Here is a 23,853-nt window from a genome sequence, read left to right as displayed (position 1 = left end):
AGAATCCCAGAGGGGTTTGGGCTGGATAAGACCTTAAAGATGACCTTCCACTATCCCAGGTTACTCCAAGCCCTGTCCAGCCTGGCTTTGGACACTGCCAGGGATCCAGGGGCAGCCACAGCTGCTCTGGGCACCCTGTGCCAGGGTCTCACCACATTCACAGTCAAGAATTTCTTTCTAATATCTATTCCCCTGCCCTCTCTAAATGTGAAGCCATTCCCCCTTTCCTGTCTCTCCATCCCTTGTCCAAAGTCCCTCTCCAGCTCTCTTGTAGACACCCTTTAGGAATAATTTCCACCTTAGTTACTCTGCTGTGATTACTTATCAAGCAAATACAGGGCCCTTTCTTCACTACTTTTACTATTTAAATACTAAAATATTAATACACGGTCAGGGAAGGGAATAGATCTCACTGTAGCAATCTTGAACATTGTTGTCACTGTATTTGTAGTGGTTTTACATTTGTCTATGTTTGTTTGCCAAATTTAGTGTAGTGGTTTGAGTGTCTTTTTTGCTGTGAGATAGGATTAGGAAAAAAGCAAAGCAAAGGCCCAAATCTAAAAGGCCCAACACTAAAAGAAGAAAATAAGAATCAAAATGAAACTTTCAAAACACTTTTCCTCCTCCCCACAAATGCTCACTTTCCTACAAACCACATAAAGAGACAAAACTTGTGATTTTTCAGTCAGTTTCCCTGTTTAAAAATAATATTTCATCAGTTTTTTAGGAGAGGGGTCTCTCTTAGAACTTCTGTGGAATTTCCTCACGGCCAACATAGAGCAGTTCCCTTGTGGTTCTCAACTCACAAAAACAGCCACTCAAAACCAGCAGGGAAACCTGCTGCTGTGAAGTCCCTCCCATTAGCAGCTTTCCTAATACTGCATATGGGTTGTGTATAAGGGAAAATGGTAGTTTCCCAACATTCTTTAATATTTAACCCTTTGCGTTCACACAGACGTATAATTCCTCTATTGGCTATAGTAGCTATTAATTTCAAAACTAGTCACTAATTAGTTTAACTATAACTTCCTGAAAAAAAAAAAAAAAAAAAAAAAAAACAACATAAAAAAATCACTTCCCCAGTGTCAATCTACCACAGTTTTACTGTATTGCCTGGAATTGTAGATCCTGCCCTCTCTGACGTCATCACTGGGGAGGAAGTGCTTGTGCACCCAAGAGCAGATGTGACCATCTGAGCACACTCAGATCACAGCTAACCTGGAACAAACAGGTCACAGTGTCACCACACAGGGATCCCAGGGAGCAGAACCCCTCCAAGGAGCTCGTGTGGCTGTTTTGAGTCTGCAGCAGGATCACACTTTGAATACACTGTCCTGGGTTGTAGTGTAGGATGTACACAAAGGGTTTATTCTATCACCATCTTCATGAACTGTTAAAACCAAGTGGGGCAGAGCTCTAGTGTTGGTCTGTCTTCTGCTCATGGCCCATCAACACCTTGCCCATGACTCACAGGTAACTCCCTCCAGGAGTTATCTCTGTTTAATGGGCCATCAAGGACCCACTTCACAACTCCTCATCCCATTGTGAGATGGTCCGCCCAGGGGGAGGAGCCAAGCATTCTCACCTGGATAGAATCTGGGATTTGGGACAGTACAAGCAGCCCTGACCCACTGGATTCCCAGAGGAGCAGAGCTCCCAGACCTTTCTACAGGATCACTGCTTCAGGAAGAGCACCTCACCTGGACTGCTTCCACCATCCTGCTCAGGTTGTATTCTGACTCTGTCAGTGATCCTTTGTGTTATTGCACAATTTATTTTATTTTATTTTTACCTTTTTACCTTTCTTCTTATTAAATTGTATCTCTGACTTGGAGCCTCTCACTCGTTTTGCTTTCAAACCACAACATACACACAACCCAAACCTTCTGCTGTTGATGAAACACCATTTCTCCTCCCCTCCGCCACTCCCTGCAGTGCCGCTGTTTAACCCCAGACAGAGATGTTTAACTCCACGAGGAGGTTTGGAGCATGGCATACAAAATGGTGTCAAAGAAAACCAGCAGCACTTCAGGTGATTTCACATCTTTTACTTTCAAGTGTTATTTGTGCTATACAAGCGGAATACAGCACCTAATAATTCCTGCCTCCTCATTTCTGCACTGGCTGTCTGACCACTTAACCTGTATTATCTCACTGTGTGCCGAGCTGGCGAACAGTGCTTATCTCCACACCTGCAGGCTGGGAAGAGAGGGCTTTCCAGAACCCTGCTTCAGAGCTGAAACTCTCTCCTCCTGATAGAGATTCCACTTCAGTCATGTTTCTCACTGAAGCTTTCAACAGCTCCTGCGCATTCATAGTGCTGCCATTGATGCAAACACTGTTTATTTGGTAACAAGATATCTAGGGACTGGAGTGACAGCACAGTGGGGCATAATGTGCACTTAACTGCAAGAGTTAATTGTATCATTATCGATAATCACCATGCCATTGCCACGGTTTTTATTGGGGTTACTCTGTTAGTGACTGTATTAATATTTAAGTGATGTAAAGTGCATTGGTTTATATTACCAACAGTAAAATCCTCTTGCTGCCCTGAACAGAATTTGTTTTGTTAGAGTCTGAGTTTGGACCTAAGCTAGAAGCAGGGTATGATAGTGTGCTAAAAAGCCAGTGCTTTTCCCTGCTCCAAGTTGTAACAAATGAAATACAATTATCAAATATAATTGGCATGCCAAGATGGTTTTTTCAGCGCGCAACAATCCTAGTTTCCTACCCAAGTGCTTTCAATTTAATCTGAAAAGTTACTGACCTCATTTTTTTCTTTTGCAGCTCTACAGATACATCTAGGCACATCTTAGCAGTCTAATCAGGTAGCACAGCTTTTAGAAGCGCTGGCAGCATATTGCTATCCTGTGGCAGGTCATAATATCCTGCGGCTGATCAGCGGCATCATGCAGTGCTCTGCTTTCTTCCTTTTTTTCCCCATGCCATAATCAAAAGATCAGCAGAATTGTAAATCTCTCCATTCCCAAGTTGTTCAGGGCTTTCCTCCCTTCCTCCACCTTCAGGTTTCTCTCCACCTGCCCTTCAAAGCTGCTGCAATGACTGAGGAGGGGGTGCAGCCCCCAGACCCTCTCTTGGCAAATTGAGGAGCGCCCAGGACTGAGCTCTCAGGCACTTCCCAAAGTGCTCACTTTAAGGCCAGTCTAGAAAGAGGCAGCCCAGGAACCTCTTTTCCCTTGGTTTCCACACATTTGGGCATCCCCCTCTCCATCTTCTCCAGCCTGTGACCAATAACAATACCTGTTCATTAATCTAACGAAGCCACTGGGGTTAGGCATTAAACTGTGATCATGTCAGGGTGGAAAAAGGGTGATAGCAAGGGACAATCTGAGGGTACTGGCTTGTGGAGAAGCTTGTTCAGGAGGATGGAAATGGGAGATAAGGGAGGACCTTCTCACTCTGCATAACTCCCTGACAGGAGGATGGATCCAGGTGAGGGTCAGGCTCTGCTCCCAGGGAACAAGGGACAAGAGGAGAGGGAGCAACCTCAAGATGCTTCAGAGAAGATTTGGACTGGATATTGGGAAAAATTTCTTCCCAGAAAGGGTTGCTCACCCCTGGCATAGGCTGCCCAGGGCAGTAGAAAAGTCTCCATCCCTGGAGGGATTTAAAAGCTGTGTGGATGTGGCACTTGGGGACATGGTTCAGTGATGGCCTTGGCAATGCTGGGGGAATGGTTACACTTGATGATTTTGGAGTTCTTTTTCAACCTAAGAAATTCCATGATTCTGTGGTGGGGATGGTTTAAGAAGGCCTGTGAGCTGATTGTGTGGCAAAGAGAATAAAACATATCCTGTAAATTTTGAAGGAGGAAACGAGATGAGAAGTAGGTTCACCATGACTGAACATGCTGTTTACGATCTTGGTATTGGAAGTCACCTGAGCACTGGGCAGACCTGAGGGGAGATAAAAGCTGACATCCCTGTGGAATAAGGGGAAAGAATCCAGGTCTTCCCCAGTTGGAAGCTACTGCTCCAATTCTGGACTGGCCCTGAAGAAGAGATTTTCTTTTGAACTTCCCCTCAGCCAGATTCATCCCTGTTGGTATAGCCAGCATCTGAAAGCAGGGCTGAGGAACATTTTCTTACATGGAAAGGATCAAGATTACCAATCTGACTGTACTGTGTTAATCTTGTTCACATGAACAGCAAAAAATCCTGTCATTTAACTTGACTTTTTTTAACATGATTCAGGGAGTTGCACTGACAGGCATTTGACTTGCCTTAATTGTACTGGCTCCTTTGCACTTATTCTTCCAGGATTAAGGGACTGACAAAATTGTTTCTCGTCCATGTTTGGCAACAATACTTTTAATTTTAAAACAGTACATTCTCTTTCCACTTCCTTCCCTGTGATCCCTCAACACAGGGAAAACATGGAGCTTTAAAAAAGCCATTATTGCAGAGCCTCATCATCAACATTTGAAGAACAAAACATGATTACACATATTTGGTGTCCCCATATCCCCAGGCTCCAGCAAGTTTGTTTAGTGCTCTTTGGGGAGTCGTTTTTCAGTGTTAATCACACTCTGTACACACAGAAGATGCAGCCTGGGAGAGGGGAGAGGCAGCTCCTGGGGATGGTCACAGCCTACCTTCCCATTTGGCAGCAGCCTGCGGATGGTGACACGGTCCAGGTGCCACCCCGAGTTCAGCCCCCCGCCGTAGTGTCCTATGCGGATCTTCTCAATCATGTCACCCACGTCCTCCAGCTGCAGAAACAGACAAACAAACCCCACAAAACAGCACCAGAACCAAACAGCTGGGGAAGAAAAACAAACAAACAAAACAACAACAACAACAACAAAACCCCAAAAAACCCAAACAAACAAAAAACCCCAAAAAAACAAACACCAAAGAAACAAACACCACCAAACAACACCAAAACCAAACAAATAGAAAACCAAAAGGTTTTTTTTTTAAAAAAAGTGAAATATTACAGCATGAACAACTGGTGATTTTTGAGACACCTCTTCTTTACCTTGTTTCATGTTTTTCCAGGCTAAGTCCCAGGGGAGGAAATATTAATGCTGATGTCAATTGTAGAATCACAAAATAAAACCCTAGAATGGTTTTGGTTCACAAAATGGTTTTGGGACCACAAAGATCATCCAGTTCCACTCTCCTGCCATGGGCAGGGACACCTTCCACTATCCCAGAGTGCTCCAAGCCCTGGCCTTGAGCACTTCCAGGAATGGAACAACCACAGCTTCTCTGAAAAACCTGTGCCAGGCCTTATCACCCTCACAGGGAAGAACTTCCCAAAATCCCATCTGTCCCTGCCCTCTGGCAGTTCAATAACATTGCCCCTTGTTCTGTCACTATCTGCCTATATAAAAGATCCCTCACAGTCTTTTTTATAAGCCCACTTGAGGCCCTGGCAGGGGCTGTGAGCTCTGCCTGGAGCCTTCTCTTGTGCAGGTGAAGAGCCCCAGGTGTCCCAGGCTGGCTCCAGAGCAGAGGGGCTCCAGCCCTGGCAGCATCTCCGTGGCCTCCTCTGGAGTTATGCCCATAAAATTTGCGTTTTGGCTAAAAGTTTTCCCTGGGCTTCTGTTCCAAAATGGAGAGAACCTTGCTCTGCACAAATTACCCACCATACGAGACAAGTCTGGTTGCACAGCATCAATCCTGCATCCCAGGCTTCCCTGCATGAGTGGGAATGAAGGCAATTATTTGGAAATTTCCCCTGTACTTGGCACTGGTGAGGCAGCACCTCGAGTGCTGTGTCCGGTTCTGGATCCTCCAATTCAAGAAGGACAAGGAGTGGCTGGAGCATGTCCAGGGCAGGGAATGGAGCTGGGGAAGGGTCTGGAGCCCCAGGAGAGGCTGAGGGAGCTGGGGAAGGGTCTGGAGCCCCAGGAGAGGCTGAGGGAGCTGGGGAAGGGTCTGGAGCCCCAGGAGAGGCTGAGGGAGCTGGGAAGGGGCTGAGCCTGGAGAAAAGGAGGCTCAGGGGGGACCTTGTGGCTCTGCACAAGTCCCTGACAGGAGGGGACAGCCGGGGGGGTCGGGCTGTGCTTCCAGGGAACAGGGACAGGATAAGGACACAGTCCTAACCTGGGGGGAGGTTTAGTTTGGACATTAGGAAGAAATTCTTCACAGAAAGGATAATTAGACATGGAAATGGGCTGCCCACTATAGCCTCTGTCCCTGAAGGTATTCAAGGAAAAACTGGATGTGGCCCTCAGTGCTCTGTGCTGGTGACAAGGTGGGAATAGGTCATAGGCTGGATTTGATGATCTCAGAGGTCTTTTCCAACTCAATTGAATCTGTTATTCTATGAAACTGCAGTGCAGCTGCATCTCAAATTGCTCTTTTTAAATATCTTTCTTTTTTAAACACTTGTGTGCACTCTCTTAATAGTGGAAGAATAACTTTGAGGTGAAAGTACTGTATAAACACCCTGGCATTTTATATTATCTCTCCTCTTCTGCTACAGAATCCCAATGCCATTCTGAGAAAGCCAACAGGATGACCATCTTATGAAGATGCTACTGGGTTTTTATGCCCCACCTTACTAATTGAGTAAATTGTTACTAGTATAGTACTTTTAATTCACTTGCCTTTCAAAGACTTGAACAGGAAAATTGGAAAATTTTCTCCTAACTATTAGCTTTTGGTTATTCCAGTGCAAACTTTTGTCATAGCTGGCCTTCAAACACCCAAGGCTGGCTTCAAACCTTTGCATGTAGAACACTGAGCTGTCCTGTCCTTGGGGCTTTAGAGACTTATTTTCTTGAAAAATGTGATGAAGTGGAGCATATCAATTTGTATTAAAGGGGACCACTCCCTTCTCTCCCCAGCCAACGGAAGTTCCCCACTCAGAAGCAAAGACAGCAGGAGTTTTAGAAGGCTCCGTAAGTCAGCCAGACTGTAAAACCCAAGGAATCCACACTCTGAACAAACTGGGCTTGCCTCCATCAGCCCTGCTCCAGCTTTAGACAGAATAAGATTCACTGCAGCATAATTAAACGATCCAAACTCATTTCTAAAACTCACACACATGCACACAAGTATACATTAGGGGAAAATTATTTTTTCCTCTTTTGTCCTGTCCAAATACTCATCTTTCAATGAGACTTTTAATCAATACATAGCAATAAAATGATGCTTGAGCAGTCAAGGTCCATGTTAAAGAAGAAGTGGGCTTTACCCTGCTGTAGGCATCTCCTGCAAATCATCACTTGGAAGCACAGCCAAGAGCAGACTCTAATCTTCTGTGCCTCTTTTGCAAAATACAAAATGATAGAGGCGGGTAAAACTACAAAGCAAACAGACAATTCCCAGTTTGTGTTTTCTGAAATTCCCCAAATTGTTTTTAAGGTCTGTTGAACTCCAAATTATGGCTCTACACAAGCAGGTGAAAGAAAAATATATTTTGCTTTGTTCCCATCTCCTGCAGAAAGAGGAGCTGGTGAAGTGAGAATGAAGTTTGGGGACAGGTTAATATGATGTTATAAATTGGTAGAACACACTGCATTTTCTCTCACTTAATCTAAGAAAAGTACTGATGTTTCAGATTCCACCAAAATTGAAATAAATCTTGTGTAATAAAGACCTAACCAGAACACTCAGTTTAAGATTTATACCTGTGGATTAATGCAACCTCTACTATGAAAAACTGTGTGGAAACTCCACTGAAATAAGTCTTATTCTTTGTTTTAAAGGAATCACACTGGGGATTTATTTTATGATTCATGACATATAACAACAATGTGGGCTGCAAGTATTTTAACTTGTAAAAAGAATTGGTTTAAAATTTCCCTTCAATTACAAAAACAAACCAGACTCAAGAAAGAGAGAGGTTATGAGATCCTCTGTGAAATCATTGTTAGTGTTGCAGCCAGGAAGGGAAGGGAAGGACATGAAGCAGCATCAGCAGGATAAGCGGGATCAGGTCTGCCTGGTTTTTTTTTTGTGTGTGTGGGGTTTTTTTTTTTGTTTTTTTTTTTTTTTTTTTTTTTTTTTGGTTTTTTTTTTTTTTTTTTTTTTTTTTTTTGCCTCTTACAAATTGTCAGCAATAGGAATATGCTGTGAATATGAATTTCTTAATAGTGTGGTTGTAAATGAGCTCACTCTTTGATGTGCACTGGTTTACTCTTTGCCTACAGTTGTGCAAACATTTCAGGAAATACTTGGTAAGGTCTTTCAAAAAGTTAGCCCAGGTATTCAAAAATCACATTGTCTACAGGAAAGAAATGGTTTCTCTGCCTGAGGATACAGAAGAAAAAGCATTATGCTTCTAAGTATTGCAAACTGCAAGAGAATCACAGAATCAAAGAACACCCTGAGCTGGAAGGGACCCTCAGGGATCATCCAGTCCTGTCCCTGTCCCTGCACTGACACCCCAACAATCCCACCCTGGGCACCCCTGGGAGCATTGTCCAAACTCTCCTGGAGCTCTGGTAACCTGGAGGCCCGTGCCCATTCCCTGGGTAGCCTGGGCAGTGCCTGAACCCTCTGAGGGAAGAGTCTTTCCCTGATATCCAACCTAGAATTCCCATTCATGCTGCTTTCCCAAGTCCTGTCTGGTCATGGGAGTGCAGAGATCAGTGTCTGCCCCTCCTCTTCCTCCCATGAGGATGTTGAAGACCACAATGAGCTCTACCCTCAGTCTCCTCCTCTCCGGCTGAACAGACCAAGTGCCCTCAGCAGCTCCCCTACAGCTTCCCCTCAATGCCCTTCACCATCCCTGTGGCTTTCTTTGGATGTTCTCTGATAGTTTAATCCCTTTTTTATGTTGTGGCACCCAAAAGTGCCCTCAGCACTCGAGGTGAGGCTGCCCCAGCCCAGAGCAGAGACTGAGGTGGGTGAGACCAGTGAGGAGCAGAGCAGTGGTGACACATCCTGGTCAAGATTTTCACTGTCATTGTCATTTTGGAAACGACCTCTGGCCCCTCCTGAGCCTGGAAACACATCCTTGATGCCAGTGGAGGTGAGAGGAGGGAGGGGCAGGGGCTGACATGACCTTCCTCCTTCTGTACCGGGCCAGCTACATTTGGTGACCTCCCACATCTTACCAAGACTTATCTCAGGCATGGAAGAACTTTGATGACAAGGTGATAAAACAATTGAATAGTTTTACCACACAAGAGCACAGAGGACTGAGGGAGTCTATTCCTGACCATTGCATGCTCCCCAATGCTCCCCATGCTTCCATCTTACCTCCACAATGAACTGATTCACTGAATTCCTTTCAAAGTACATCCTTTGCTCTCTCTTGTTGAGGCACAAGGATTTTTGCTGAGTGCAAATCCCATCACTTCCATAAAGAACAATGAAGACATCTGCATCTGTGCCAGCTCCAAAAATATCACTGGTGTACACTGTGATCTCGTAAGGAACAACTGGTTTAGGAAATGACAGAAAACAGAAACAAGCCAAAAGGAGTTAGGAGCCAGTATAGTAATGCTCCTAAGAAAAAAAATTAATTAAACAAAAAATGGATTATAAATCTCAACAGTGAAAGAGGAGAGGGTTGCAATCACACACTTGTGGTCAGTTAAATTATCAAGTTGGTCAGTCCTATGAGAATCCAAAGGAATTTCTTTATAAGGCAAATTGACCTTGATATGTGATCATGTAATGAGTTTTTAGGTTTATCACATCACATTCAGTATACCTGCCCTCCAAAGTTACTGAAACAGTATTTACTTCAACACCTCAAGAGTCAACAGCTTAAAGGCAAAACACAAATTCACTAATTTCTGAGCATTTAGGAAGATGGATGAAGTTAAGACAACTGGAGGCAGTGAAAAATATTCATGAGAGTCTTATTGATAAAAAAGTCCTAATATTTCCATTACTAAACACATGACAAAAATCCATCACAAAGAAGTTAATAATTCCTCTGTTTTATTTTTCACTTGGTACCACCTCCCCTGAAACACTGAGGCAAACAGATTAAGTTACAACCCAGACCCCTGGTGAATGCAGAACCATAATCTTCAAGACCATAAATACTCCCCTATTCTTTTCCTGTGGTTTCTCCAGAATGTCCCATGACCCCAAAATCTGATGCTTCCTTTTGTTCTATTCTATCTTCACAGCTTCTCAGTCCTGAGTCCTGCTGGAGTATGACTCAGACTTGTTCAGGAATAAGGCTGACCCAGGAATCTGGGAACAGGGGGTCTGTTCCTGGCTCTGCTATAGATTTTTTGAATATATCCTCACTTTTCAAGGTGAGATGGTGTTTAGCTCACAGAGTAAGAAACATAGGTTCAGATGCTCATCAGACCACTGTGTACATCTCCAGATGTAATCAATAAAGTCAGTGCAGTCTGAAGAAACACTTAATCAAGGAATGAAGGCATTTTCCTTGGGATTAGCTGAATCACTCCCCAAATCCAACCTCCTTGTGACCAAATAACCACGATGGCAATTCAGACACTCCACAGTCATGGTGTGCCATTGAGCAAACTCTATCCTGTCCCAAACTCCTTTCTGAAATCAAAACACTAGGAAGGGCTTGGGCATCACTGAACAGCTGCAGGGACCTCTCCTGGCTCAGGAAAACACCATCCCTCAGTCCCACTGCCCATAAGCACAGCCTTCAGCACCAGGATTCTGCCACTGCCACGATCTGCTCCTGGTCATCCCTTTCCCATAAACCCCTAAAAAAACTTCCATCCTTTCCCATCCCTCAGTACAATCTTCTCAGCTGCTTGTCATTCTCACCCTCCTACTCTGCCACGACTTCAGTAGTTTTTTGATCTTTACATTACAGCAGCTTGCAGTGTGCTTCAGACTCAGCATCTCTGTCAGGGGAGGGAAAAGGCCCCCAGCACCACTTCTGCTGCTGTTGGAGTAACTCTGATTATGCATATGAGAGACTAATCATTCATTAAAAGCTCAGGCTCTCTAAATACAGCTCTCAGGAGGCCAGAGATGAAGAAGTTTTCTTTCTACAGAGAGTCAGCCTGGAGGTACTCAATATTCTTCCTGCCCAAGCCAGTGAAATCCACTTTGCTGTGCTGCAAGTAAACTGGAATAGTTCCTCCAGAATGTAAGAAGAGGGGAGGGGAAAAAATCCTGGATGCCAAAAATCACGCACTATGCTTTATGAATTAAAAATTATCCTCTCTGCTGAAGGCCGTAGCACTTGCTCTTGTTGCTTGAATATTAACATCAGCTTAGAACTGAATCAGCAAAGCAGCACCCTAACAAGGTCACCAGCAGCACAACTTTCAGCTGTCAGATGCCCATTTCATTTACATGGCGTTTTTAAAGCTGTATCCCCACAGGGATGATTTTAATTGGGCTCTGGATGACATGTTTTCATCGTGAAACAGTTCTGGCATGAGTCATCATAAAACAAATCAAGCCAGTTTAGTTACCTCTGGCAAACTGAAACCCACAGGTTAATTGTTAGGAAACCAGAATGTAGTAAACAGCACAGTGGGGATGGTTCAGGTGGTGAAAAAGCCTGAGCTGACAGTAGGCCTGGTGCAAACTGTTTGCCAGAGAGGCCTGACTGCTTCCAAAGGCTGGATGTGGACTGCTGACAAAAATCAGGATAACATGAGCTGTGTGCTCAGAGGCACAGCATGCCAGGACCTCCTACATCATCAAAATATTCAGAGGTATTAATGAATTATATAGCCAACATCTGCATCAAAATATGTATCAATTGGGATAACGTGGGAGAAACAGAAGAGAAGCATGTATTGAGTCTCTGGCTTATATTCACTCCTATAAAAGGTATCACTGCATCTATTAATCAATTTATTTTTTCACACACAAAGGCATGGAATGCTGCATCCAGCTCTGGGATCCCCAGCTTAAAGAGGACAAGGAGGTGCTGGAGGGAATCCAGAGGAGACCATGGAGATGCTCCAAGGGCTTGAGCTCTGGAGCCAGCCTGGGACACCTGGGGCTCTTCACCTGCACAAGAGAAGGCTCCAGGCAGAGCTCACAGCCCCTGCCAGGGCCTCAAGGGGCTCCAGGAGAGCTGCACAGGCACTGGGGACAAGGCCTGCAGGGACAGGACACAGGCAGTGGCTTCCCAGGGCCAGAGGGCAGGGCCAGATGGGATGTGGGGCAGGAATTGGTGGCTGTGAGGGTGGGGAGGCCCTGGCACAGGATGCCCAGAGCAGCTGTGGCTGCCCCTGGATCCCTGGCAGTGTCCAAGGCCAGGCTGGAGGGATCTTGGAGCAACCTGGTCTAGTGGAAGATGTCCCTGCCCATGGCAGGAGGTGGGAAGAGATGAGCTTTAAGGTGTGAATCTACATTTTCTTCCATTGGACTGACAAAAGTGCAGAAGGGAGCAAAGAAAATCCTTTCTTCTGCTTCAGAGAGTTTGGATAAAGAAGGTTAGGTGTGAGAAATAAAAATACCTTGGTCAAAGAATGGGTGAAGCACAAAGACATGACAGTGGCAGATGGTCAGAGAAGAAATAATTCCAGCTGACAGACTGCAGGGTGTGGGGATCTGGACATGGGAGGGATCTTCAACATGAACCACTGTCTTCATCATAAAAAAGGAGGCAAAACAGCTGATGGCCTTCTGTGTGGTTATTCCCACAACTACTTGTGAAGAAGGAAGCCAGGGCAGAGAAAGGGAGTTTGGGCAGCTCTAAATTTTGATATCTAAATAAAGAACCGCAGGCAGTAAGGCTTTTGATACCTTCAGTGCCTACACTGGGGATGAGAGCAGAGACAGCCTCCATGTAAAATATTTTAGCTCTTCTTATGAATGACCAAGGAAGAACTTGTCAGGAAATCAGCTCCCAGGTGTCAGACCTCATCCCTCATCATTGTGGCATCCAACACAATGTAAGGAAAAGGCATTTCTGACAGTACCGTGATGGTGAGCAAAATTTACCAACCACTTTAAATGAAGCAGATCAGAGGGGGACAAGTCAAATACAGTCCCAGGGCTGTACTCTGCACACTGTCAAAGATGCTTGAGAGGGGAGCATGAGAAGGGAGAGAGCTACAAAATAAGCAAAATATTTCATTTATTTCAAGAAGACCATGTTCTCTGATCCTCAGTTTGCAGAAGCAAACAGGAAAAGAGGTTTCCAGAACTAAAGAGTTTGAGTTGCCGTAGCAGATGTGAGCTTGCACTCAGAAGGAGCTGAGCTGGGGAAATGTTTACCCAAAACATTAATTTGGAGGGGAGTGAAGAGTAAAGAAAAATTGGAGAACACTTAAAAAGGTAGACTGGTACAACACTTCTGGAAAAGCACCACACTAAAGAAACTCTGGAAGAAGGTCTTTCAGCAGGAGATGGGTGTGCAATGCCAAAGGCACCGGAAGAACTAAGACTTGGAAGCAAGGCCAGTGTGTCTGCTTTGGCAGCAGAAATAGCAATATTAGAAATGGAGCAAGATCAAAGGAAAACTGGAGACAAGGAAGACAGCTTGGAATGAGCAGAGGACTTGGAGGGGATGGGGAAATAGGAAGAAAAAGACAATCATCCACATCCATGTGACTTCTAATGATTCTTTGATTTGGCAAACGCAGTAAATGTTAATCCAGAGCACTGAGAGGAACCTTCTTGTAGTAATTTGAATATCTGGCACGTGATCTACTTATAAATTTTCCAAAGCCTGTTCAAGGGAGAAGCGAAACCTGTAAAGCTGCAGGAGATTGTGAGATTTTTATCTTCTGCAATGAGGGGTGTATCCTGGGGAAATGGCACTCTGCTCACATGGGATGTACTCCACTGTCTGCAGCTCTGCAGGGTAGATAATTCTCTCAACAGCTCCATCATCCTCCGATTTATCCAGCCAGCGGCCACAAGGGAACTTGAGGCACTGTCCCAGGGAGGGGGCATCAATCTCCACCCATTCCAGAAACCAGCCAGTGGAATTACCTGTGGTGGAGAGATGACAATGAATAACCCACCAAGCCTTTGCAGACAACAGCAAATGAATCACTGCGTGCCTGACCTCTGAGAAATAAATCTTTCTGTCTTTTGCCAACGGGAATGTAGGAATATGTGGCATAAAGATCATTGGATGCAATTACCCAGGATTGAGGCTTCATATTTCTGTAAGTGTCAGGCTAAAGATGTGCACGTGGAAATGCTAATTGCTGCATCACTTTTATCAATTGGCCTCTGTAATAATACAGAGCAGTTATCAACAAACTTGTCCCTTAATGATCCATAGGGGAAGAAATCCACGCATAGCTCCTCTCCCTCCTTTGTCTGTAGCAGATACACAGAATTCTGTCCAAAAAGCAGCCAAGACTTCATGATCAAAATGCCACCAAAAACTTAATAAATAAATGAGACAAGTCTATGGGTCCCATGCAATAAGAACAAATATGAGGTTTGGTGATATCTGTGAAATCTCTTTAAAGATGTGGCTGTAGAACTATAAAAACTCTTGCAGAGGGAGAGGATGCAAAGCTACCTGCAAGTTGGCACCTCTGGGCTCCTAATGTCACTTGGGAATGGAATCAGCAGCAAAGACAGTACCAGCAACAGCCAAAGTGACAGCAAGGATCTGTCACCAAAAGGTAAATTACATTTGGGGTTCTTGGAGACAGGTTATTTTATCCAGCAATGAGACCAGTGCACTAGAAACACTGCATTACAAAGCAGATTATCTTACCTTTATTGTCATGGCCTATCTTGATTTTTTTCAGGTCTCCAATGTCCACAGACTCCACTGTAAACTCATCTACCTTCCCACGCTCAAATTTGTTCTTGTTAATCTTTGAGGCCTTTAGGCTGACTATCCCTGTTGTGGCGAGGCAAAAGGACATTGTTCAGCATGTGAAACAAATCCTCTGGGAATGTCAACAGTGGAGCGAGGGAAGTGGCTAAAAATGCAAAAACTGGCTTTTCATCTCAAGATCTGAGCTTTGTCCCCCCTCTCCTGATCCCAAGTCTGTATCAACACCCAAAATATACAGAATTCCTCCCTTGAATGATCCTCTGGCAGTGCTACAGGGACGATGCCATCGTGCTGTGCTCGCAGTTAAGAAATTGGTGCTACCCATCAGTTCCCTGTCACTCTCACAGGCATCCCAGCCACTGCACACACAGCTCAGCTGCTTCCAAGAGGATTTGCTCATCAGCTGATTAAATACTTCTGGGCCACTCAAAGAGGCAGAGGAGGGTTGGGTTTCAGGAGCCTGCTGATTCATTGCTGAGGAAAGCAAATCATCCAGTGCATTCACTACTCGATAATGTAGTCCCAGTCAACTGTGCTGTTTCTATAATTGAAATTAAAACCTTTAGATCAGCAGCTGGTGCAAATCAGCATCGCAGAGTTTGGCAGTGATTTACAGCAGCTGGTGCCGTGCTCCAAGCTACCAGGATGTGTGCACCGACTGCGGGAACATGAAGTTGCACTGAAAGGGCTGAGAAATGGGTATTGAGGAAATGAAAAGAAACCATGACCTGTCTTTTCAGGCATCAAACAGGGAGCTGCTATCCTTTTCCATCATTTGAAACCATACCTGTGTCGTCTTTACTTCCATAGAGTATGATGAAAACGTTGGCATCTGTCCCAGCATTCTTCTTGTCCCCTGTTTTCACTTTCACTGTGTATGTCGTTGATTTAGCTGCCAGATAAAATACCTTAATTTAAGAGTGCGAAGTCTGACCAGGAGTTAACTCTACTTTTCCTTGCATAAATGTGTGCTTGGTTTGAGTTTTGTTTTGACTGATCACAGCCATGCTGCAATCTCTAATTCCTGTCCTATGCTCTGGTAGCCCTTGAGGTGAGCTGGGTTATCTGGTTCCAGAATCTTCCACTGCTCCAGTCACTCAGCACATTGCCTGCATATCTACAGATAAGAAATGTGCTCAAGCCTTCCTCAAAGATACCTCTGACTGTAGTATTTCATTTTAAAAATCCACATACACACCCCACCTTATTTCATTGGTATCAGATAATACATTTAACACATATCAGAAAGTGTGTACACTGATGTATACTGTTCATATTCACAAATACACCTCTCAGAACAGCATCAGTAGGGATGATTCTACTGCACCATCATCTAGAAAGTGTGGTAAACTCATTTAAAAAAAAATCTAGTGGAAAAGTCTAATATGGTCTTCACTCAGCTGCTATAACCTCAACATTTTCAAAATGGAATATTTCCTGCCTAGCTGGACATATCTTTCCAAGATGTTGGTCAACCAGCATGTCCTTCTGAACCAAAGGGATAAACACTTTGCAGAGGTTTTTTTGCTACACAAATTGCAGAAATTATTCATGTATTCAAAAGCATCTGATGGGGAAATAGGGGAGAGTTTAAAACCTTTCATTGGTTATGAAACCAGTGAAAGTGTTGGGTACTCAGCACCTTGCAGGATCAGACCCAGGAGTGTGTCACTGCTCTGTGGTTACCATGCAAATTTATTTAATAGTTGGGCAAAGTTATTTTGGAGGAAACCGACACAAGGAACAAGATGGGAAGTGAGATGAATTCAGGTCCTTTCTTTTTCTCTGGGTGTGTTTTCTGTCTGCTCAGTTTCATGTTGGAACATTTAACCATTACAGTCCATGATGTGAAATGAATGAGATTTATTCCTTAGATATTAGCAACCAATATGCATTTCAGTTCAGAAATGATGACTGAACATATTACCCATCTTCCTAGCTTTGTCACTTTGGGTCCAATCCTGCAAGATGATTAAATAAACAAAAAATGAGGAGGGTCCATTCCTCAGAGTCTGACACACGGTTTACACTTCATTCACACCTGAAAATTTCATTTTGGGGCAAAATTACTCACAGCCCAGTAACTGCTACTGCTGGCTACTAATGCCCTCAACAGCACTAACAACCTGGTTCCTTTCCAGCCTCACAATGGAAGAAAGAAAAGGCCAACATAGGTATTCCACCTTTCTGTTCCAGGCCCAAAGTTGCAGGAGACTGGCCTTCATTTTCTGAATCTTTCTTTACAAATGCTTCATCCACTGGGACCAGTTCCCTGGCAATCTGACCGTCGTCCTCCTCCACTGCCAACCACCTCTGGCAAGGAAAGTAATATCTGCAAAATGACAGCAGCACCCAGTGCTTACACAGGACTTCACAGGCTTTAACAACATAAACAGGCACAGATCAGAGGCTACTTGAAGGAAAAAAAAAAAAATAAAACAACAAGATTACTCAAAGCTGAGCAGTACATCTGTTTTCATCCTTGAGATCTGGTGTTGTGGGAGCTAAATCCATAAATAGGTTAGGCAGCACATACTACTGAGTGCTGTTTCTGGGCTGCCAGCCCCACATGGTTGATTCATTTTAATTTCACTCTCAGAAAGAGTTCAGTTTATGAAGACTGGACCCATCCTGTCCTTAAGAGTGGTCCCACCCATCAGAGTATTGTGCAATTTTTAAGCATGTGATTTCCAGCAATTTCCAGCTCAAAGGCAAGCCTAAATTTCAGGTTTTGAACAGCCCATTCTTTGCTCATCCAGCTGTCTGTGGAAGTCATGAGAATTTGCTTAGATCAGAATTTTCTTTTGGCCCAGACATTTCTATTAAGTACAAAAGGCAAACAAACCACGAGCTCAGAGACTTCCAAAGTGGGGCCTAGAGGGGAAATGCTTGAGTGCAGCCTCTGCTGCAGGAGGGAGAAATGAGCCCATCCCAGGAGAAACAGAAAAAAGCTGTTGCTCCCTTCCAAACACTGATAGTTCCCAAATTACAGAGGTGCTGGGACAGCAAAACCCCCCCCACAGGTACCCCAGAATGGCCCCACACTCTGTTTCATGACCCAGTGACCACAAGGCTCCCAAAGGATGCCCATTCCCTGAGGAGCTGCAACAATGCTCTTCTGCATCTCCTCTGCCTCCCCAGGCTCTGCAGACCCCAGAGAAGGTGGCAGCCCCTTTCCTGACCACACAAAAAGGGGGTAACAGGCTCCTCACGTGGTGCTCTCTTTGAGGTCCACAATCTCTACCCTCTCCAGGAACCAGCTGGGGCTGGCACCAGAGTTATCGTGGCGGATCCGCAGCTTCTTCAGCTCGCCCAGGTCAATCGCTTTGATGGTGAACACGTCTACCTGCACAGGAGGCAAGAGGCAAATGGCTGTGTTTCCAAAAAAGAAGGAAAGGGAAGCAGTAAATGGCCAGAGGTAATCTTTTACACCATTAAGGAATAGCTATTTGTAAGTTTTCTTTGTACTCGTTGTGTGGGTGTACAAAAATAACTGCAGAGCTCCGAGGTCTCCCATTAACACTCGTGTTTGGCTCCTACAAGGCAGTAATAGCCTTGGAGCTGCTCACCCCTTCACTCCTCTCTTTACCTCATCCCAGTTTCAGCTTCCTGTGAGTTTTACTCCTCTCTGCTAAATATCATTCCTTTCAGGCTGAGTATTTTCCCACAGACTGAATCTGGAACAAAAAAAATGTTGGCTCCATGGAAATTCTCCTGCACACCTCTGTGTAGAATCTTGGAATACCCAGAGTTGGAAGGGATACACAAGGACTACTGAGTCCAACTCCTGGCTCTGCACAGGACAGCCCCAAAATACAGACCATATGCTTTATTTCAGATATTTCAGAATTTCTTCCTTTTGTCATTTACCACAACCAAGAGGATCATTTATTAACTGTGTTAGTGTGACAGGATGGTCCTTGTTATCATAACTGTTTAAACATCTTAATGTGATTAATCTGTTAGTAGACTTTGGGTTTGTACTCCCAAGGGTAAGGAGCATTACATTTGCAGCTTGGAGCTCTTCCCACTGAATGAAGAACCATGTGCAGGTTGCAGTTTCAGCAGTGCCAAGCTCATAAATCACAGCTAACAGCTTATTTAACAACCTTAGGGCTCTTTTTTTTTTTTTTTTTTTTTTTTTTTTTTTTTTTTTTTTTTTTTTTGTGGTTGCAAGTTTTCCACAGCTGCTTTTTGTTTCTATAATGTTTTATTCTTCGGAATTATTCCTTGAAAAACTCCTGGCTATAACAGTAGCTTGTTAATTGTTCATAAACTTTTTATTACAAATACTCAACATACAAGAGATGATCTTCAATTGGATTGGATTATAACATAATTACAGCACAACTTGTAATATTGCTTTTATTCCCTAGCTGGTTGGGTAGAACATTTAGAAGAGTATTTGCATCTAAATATCTACATACTTGAACTGCCCCAAAAATACTCTCCAATATTAATTTAAAGTTTGTAAATTTTAAGTATCCCTGAAAGGAAGCGCAATTACCAGAACGCTCACAGGAAGCAGACACAGAAAGTGGCTCCAACATGGAATTGCTGTTCAGCTTATAATTCAAATGAATCTCCCCTGGAAAAGTGTTTTGAGGCATTTTGCTTTATATAATACATTCCATAAATGAAGAAAAAAAAGGTTTGAGAGAAGTGGGAAGAAACTATTGAGTGGCCAGCACGTCAACCCAGAGAGCACTGCCAGCCTCCTTCTCGCCTGAGTGAGTGGAGTTCATGCATTACCTGTCCTTTCTCAAACTTGTTGAGGTTATTTGACCTTTTCAGCTGGCGCTCACCCGTGTCTCCTCTTTCCATGCCGTAAATGCTTAAGAAGACATTAGCATCTGTCCCAGCCCCCCACACAGTCCCGGTGAGGACGTGGACTTCATACGTATTTTCTGCAAGTGAAATGGCAAAGGCAGGTCAGAAAAGGGCCCCAGAAATGGCCATATTTCATCAAATCTGTGGCTCACTGCAGGAGTGTGTAACCCTTGAAATCTACCTTAAAATGTGAGCAGCTCTGTCTTGCTCCAGCCCTTCTCCTTGGCCATAATAACTTCCTAAACTCTCAGCCACAGTGGTAACCTCTGGGGCTCCTGATCCAAATGCCCCAGGCTGTTGTAATAAGCTAGCTGAGACTCTATTTTCTTTATTCGGGAAAAGCTATTTTTTTTATTTACATAATTTATTTTATACAGTTTTTACAGACCTTGTGCACAACACCTATTGGCTGGTAGTTTTCTTACTACTTCATTTATTGGTCAGAAGGTGATTTGTGTGTACGTGCTAATATTTAGGTTGTTTCTATGGATTTTTTTAATGAGTTCTCATGAAATAGATCTTACTGTTTATACACATGTACTTATTTTTCAACCTAAGAATAGGCTGTTGTATTAATGAAACTTTCATACCAAAATTGTTTTCATATGGGAACTTGCAAATTATTTAGATGCACTTAGGAGAAATGACAAGCAAGCTATTAATTTAACAGAGCAGGCCTGATTTTATGAGGCTTTTCTCTTGTAATTCTTCTACCTGTCTATGGCATCAGACGACCTTTGATGAATCCTATAGAAATCCTTTAGGATATTCCAATTTCAGGCTGTTTCCTCAGTGTTCTGCCTTACTTTACCCACCATCCTGTTCCTCCCCAGCTTGATGCACCACAGATACAGAGCATGCCTGGGGGAACATGGTGGTTGTGGGGGAAAAATGGTCCTGCCAAGCAGCACAGTGTGGTTGTCACCCTTCTTGCAGAGTCTGGATACACACACATACACCCCCTCTGGTATTTACCCTCCAGGTCAGATTCTCCATCAGGGACCAGCTCCACCACCAGCTCCTTATCCCCTTCATCCTTTGCCAGCCAGCGATGTGCCACAAACGTATAGACATCCATTCCTCCTTCCTCCTTGGGCTCTTCCTCTTCCTCCTCGTCAGGCTTCTTTTTCTTCTTCTTTTTGTCAGAATCCTTTGTTTTGGTGGCCAGGCGCTTCAGTGTGACACTTTCCAGGAACCAGCCATCTCCAATTCCTGTCCCATCGTGGCCAATCCGAATTTTATAAATCTTGCCAACATCTGCAGCCTCCCTCTGCCACCAAGGGAAAGCCAGCACCCAGGGGGGATAAAAGACAATCTTAATTTCATAAAGTGCTTTCTTAAAAATGAGAAGCACAGGTTCTTATCACACAAAATATCTAGGCAAGGATAAGAACAGTTTCTTAATGCAAGTTTACAGTTATTTTTTTCCTTCCTGCTTTACTATTTCATACTTTCCATTACCAAATCTCATCTGAACGGATTAAGCTGAATACATTCAGAGCAGCCATGGTGAGGAGAGGAGCTAAATCCATATTTATTGGGCTCCCTGCTTCCTCATTGCTCTCCTTACCTGCATTGTCTCTGTGTTGTCACTAAAGATGAATATATGATAATACCACACCAGGTTTTTACAGATTCTCAGTGCATGAGGCATTCTGAAAATTAATAATAAGATTCCTTTCATACTCAGCACAGGATATGAACCCAGCAAGAAGCAATAATGGTGTAGTGAAAAGGCAGTTAACTCATATAACCCGATCTCTGACACAGAGTGTGGGTTTGGAGTGCCCTTCTCCTTCCCTCTCATCTGGAAAATTAGAGAAAGTATTTTCTCACTTTGCCGGTGAGCAGAGAGGATACAGTCATTAGTGGCTACAGTGCTTCAGTGGCAGAAGGCTGATCAGTAAGAAGACTTACATCCCTCCAGTCAGCACAGCAGACACAAAACCATCTTGGTTTAGATTATCTCTCTGGATTACTCCCTAATGAAGTTGGATAGAAGATTTTACTCCACACAATCCTTCAACAACCCATGACTTGTTGCTGATGATTGCTTATGCTGTTATCCAGCATTCATGTTAAAAAAACTTGCAAACATTTGCTTCAGGCTGAAATCTGGCACTTGGCATGTAAGGTTTTAGTCTAGAAGCGTTTTGTAGATTAAAACAAAATCAATTGCACACAAGATGCTTATCAGAAAACTAAAATTGATCCTGCTGTCCTGACATAAAGAATGTATCTTCCCTTACACGGCTTTATCCTTAGATTTACTGTAATCATCCTGCATGCCTTGTCCATGAATGATGGCATTTCCTATTATCATGTAGCTCACAGAACCTTATTTTTGCCTGTGTCTTTTTGTAAACATTCATATAGTGAAAAAGATAGACTATCTATTTGTCAATGCTCTGGAGCTTCTGCCTTGTGTGCTTATAAAAAAAAAAATCACAGAAATGGGTATAATTTTCAAATCTGGCAATAAATATCAGAGAGAGGATATAAGCAAAGCTATGTAAACAGAACACTGTACATATGGCTTTATTATAAATCTGATATTGGCTAATATCTCTTACTCATAAATTTTAGAAAGATTATTTCCTTTAAAATGAGAGAAACCTAATCTTAAAAATATAGAGAGTTTTTCTTAAAAGCAAACATTTATAAGGTACTAGTCATTTCAAATCCCCAAAAACTCATTAAAAATAGATAAACATCAGTAGCTCCATTCTGTCAAGCAAGAAAATGAGGCAGGAGGAAGTGAACTGATCTCAAAAATACACAATACAAAACAGGTGAAGCTGTGGGTGAAAGCACCTCCATTTGGCCACTCACAGCAGGAAGGCTATCCCAGTCTTGATGATTCAGGGGAGCATCAGCAATTAGCTCAAAGCTTAACTGTGCTGACCTGGATCCAGCCTCTGTGGGACTGCAGATTCATAGGAGGACTTAGGCACTGCTGTGCCAAGTCTTGTGCTGTGAGCACACACGACAGGTGTGCCTTAAATCCTGCTTCCACCTGGACTCTGCTTCACTGTCCAGATGTTGGTCTCCCCTTCAGTAAAGAAGGATGTGCCTCTGATGTGCCCTGGCAGAGAATCCTGTCTTTGCTCTGATCCCACATCAGGGCAAGTGCTAAGACCATTCCTGTCCCCCAAACTGGTTTCTCTGGGCAGAAACCCCAAGCTAACAAGGCAGAAAAGAATATTGGTCCCAAAGGAAGAGGATCCCTGCCCACATTGTGATCCACACTTGCTGTTCAGCCTCATCAGCCTGGGCCATCTTGCTGGATTATCCAAGTTCTGCCTCACTCCCTTGAGGTGGAGGTTTCTCACCTCTTCAAACACTCCCTTTGCTGCTGGGCTGCTCAGAAAGACGTGTGGGCTCTGCAGCATAAACCTGAATTCTGACCATCCTGATGCCTGGAGGAGTGAGCTGTGCACATCAAGTGCCAGGGCTGTGCAGTGCCTGCTGGAACAGTGTTACAGGCACAGTAAAATCTGTGGGGCATTCACACATTCCCAGGAATTACTGCAAACCTCTGCAGGGCTGACATCTGGACCCATATTTAACACTGTGTGTGACCACAGCTAGACCAGGGCTTCCTTATAGTCTCATACAAATGTGTTTTCTTTTTCCCCCAGCTACACAGTGAGAACTGGCAATAACATGGGGTCAGGCCCAAAGTTTAAAAGGATTCGAGATCTTTTTGAAAGTAAATATAAACAAATACTGCTATTAGATCATAAGTCTCAACGACACCTTTGCTAGTAGCCCCTCAGAAGATGTAAGTCCTCCCAAAAAGCACAATACCCCATAAAGAAATAAAGAGCTTTCCAAAACTATGGATAGAGGACAGTAGATACTGCCAGACCTGCAATTTTCTTGAAAAAGTCTTTTTTTTTCTTTTTTTTTTTTTTTTTAATGGTTGGATAGTTATTTTATTGATGTCTCAACTTTGGCAGATCATTTCTTTCCCCCCTTAGAAGAGGCAGTGACTGCCTCCACCATACCTTGAAGATATCTGTGGCTCCCCTTTCAAAGTTGTTGGATCTGTTCTCTAAGATGATCAATTCTGTTTTGCCAGCCTCACCATAAATCTGCATGAAGACTTTGGCGTTGGTGCCTGCGGCTCGCACGTCTCCAGTAACTACAGACACCTCATAGTTTATCACTAGTCCAAAAATAAAGCAATTAAATCAGCAGAGAAACTCAGATAACAACATTCCCGGGGGCTCAGGTTGGAAATTAAATTACCTTGTCTTAACAAATGTCCACGTAGCCGACCGTTTGCTCTTATCCAAAGTAAATGTGAGATAACAGAACCCTTCACTGAGGACTAACCTAATAGTTTTCCTTTTACAAGTATTAGCCAGT

The 23,853-nt window shown here is 43.7% G+C and overlaps 1 protein-coding gene across 1 annotated transcript in view; it reads right to left on the bottom strand.

Moving 5' to 3' along the window:
* Positions 1 to 23,853, bottom strand: part of LOXHD1 (lipoxygenase homology PLAT domains 1) — a gene marked incomplete at both ends in the record, with an annotated part of 189,042 nt that overhangs the window by 56,312 nt on the left and 108,877 nt on the right. Inside the window, 10 exons of the mRNA XM_083883544.1 lie at positions 4,619 to 4,735; positions 9,186 to 9,367; positions 13,674 to 13,838; positions 14,584 to 14,712; positions 15,437 to 15,541; positions 16,833 to 16,981; positions 17,862 to 17,995; positions 19,402 to 19,556; positions 20,455 to 20,749; positions 23,490 to 23,650. Of these exons, the coding sequence (XP_083739670.1) occupies positions 4,619 to 4,735; positions 9,186 to 9,367; positions 13,674 to 13,838; positions 14,584 to 14,712; positions 15,437 to 15,541; positions 16,833 to 16,981; positions 17,862 to 17,995; positions 19,402 to 19,556; positions 20,455 to 20,749; positions 23,490 to 23,650 (1,592 nt within the window). The remainder of the gene's footprint in view (positions 1 to 4,618; positions 4,736 to 9,185; positions 9,368 to 13,673; positions 13,839 to 14,583; positions 14,713 to 15,436; positions 15,542 to 16,832; positions 16,982 to 17,861; positions 17,996 to 19,401; positions 19,557 to 20,454; positions 20,750 to 23,489; positions 23,651 to 23,853) is intronic.

The sequence above is a fragment of the Zosterops lateralis genome (genome assembly GCF_965231275.1).
Source record: "Zosterops lateralis genome assembly, chromosome: Z".
Taxonomy (NCBI): Eukaryota; Metazoa; Chordata; class Aves; order Passeriformes; family Zosteropidae; genus Zosterops; species Zosterops lateralis.
This window is presented reverse-complemented; position numbering and strand designations above follow the sequence as displayed.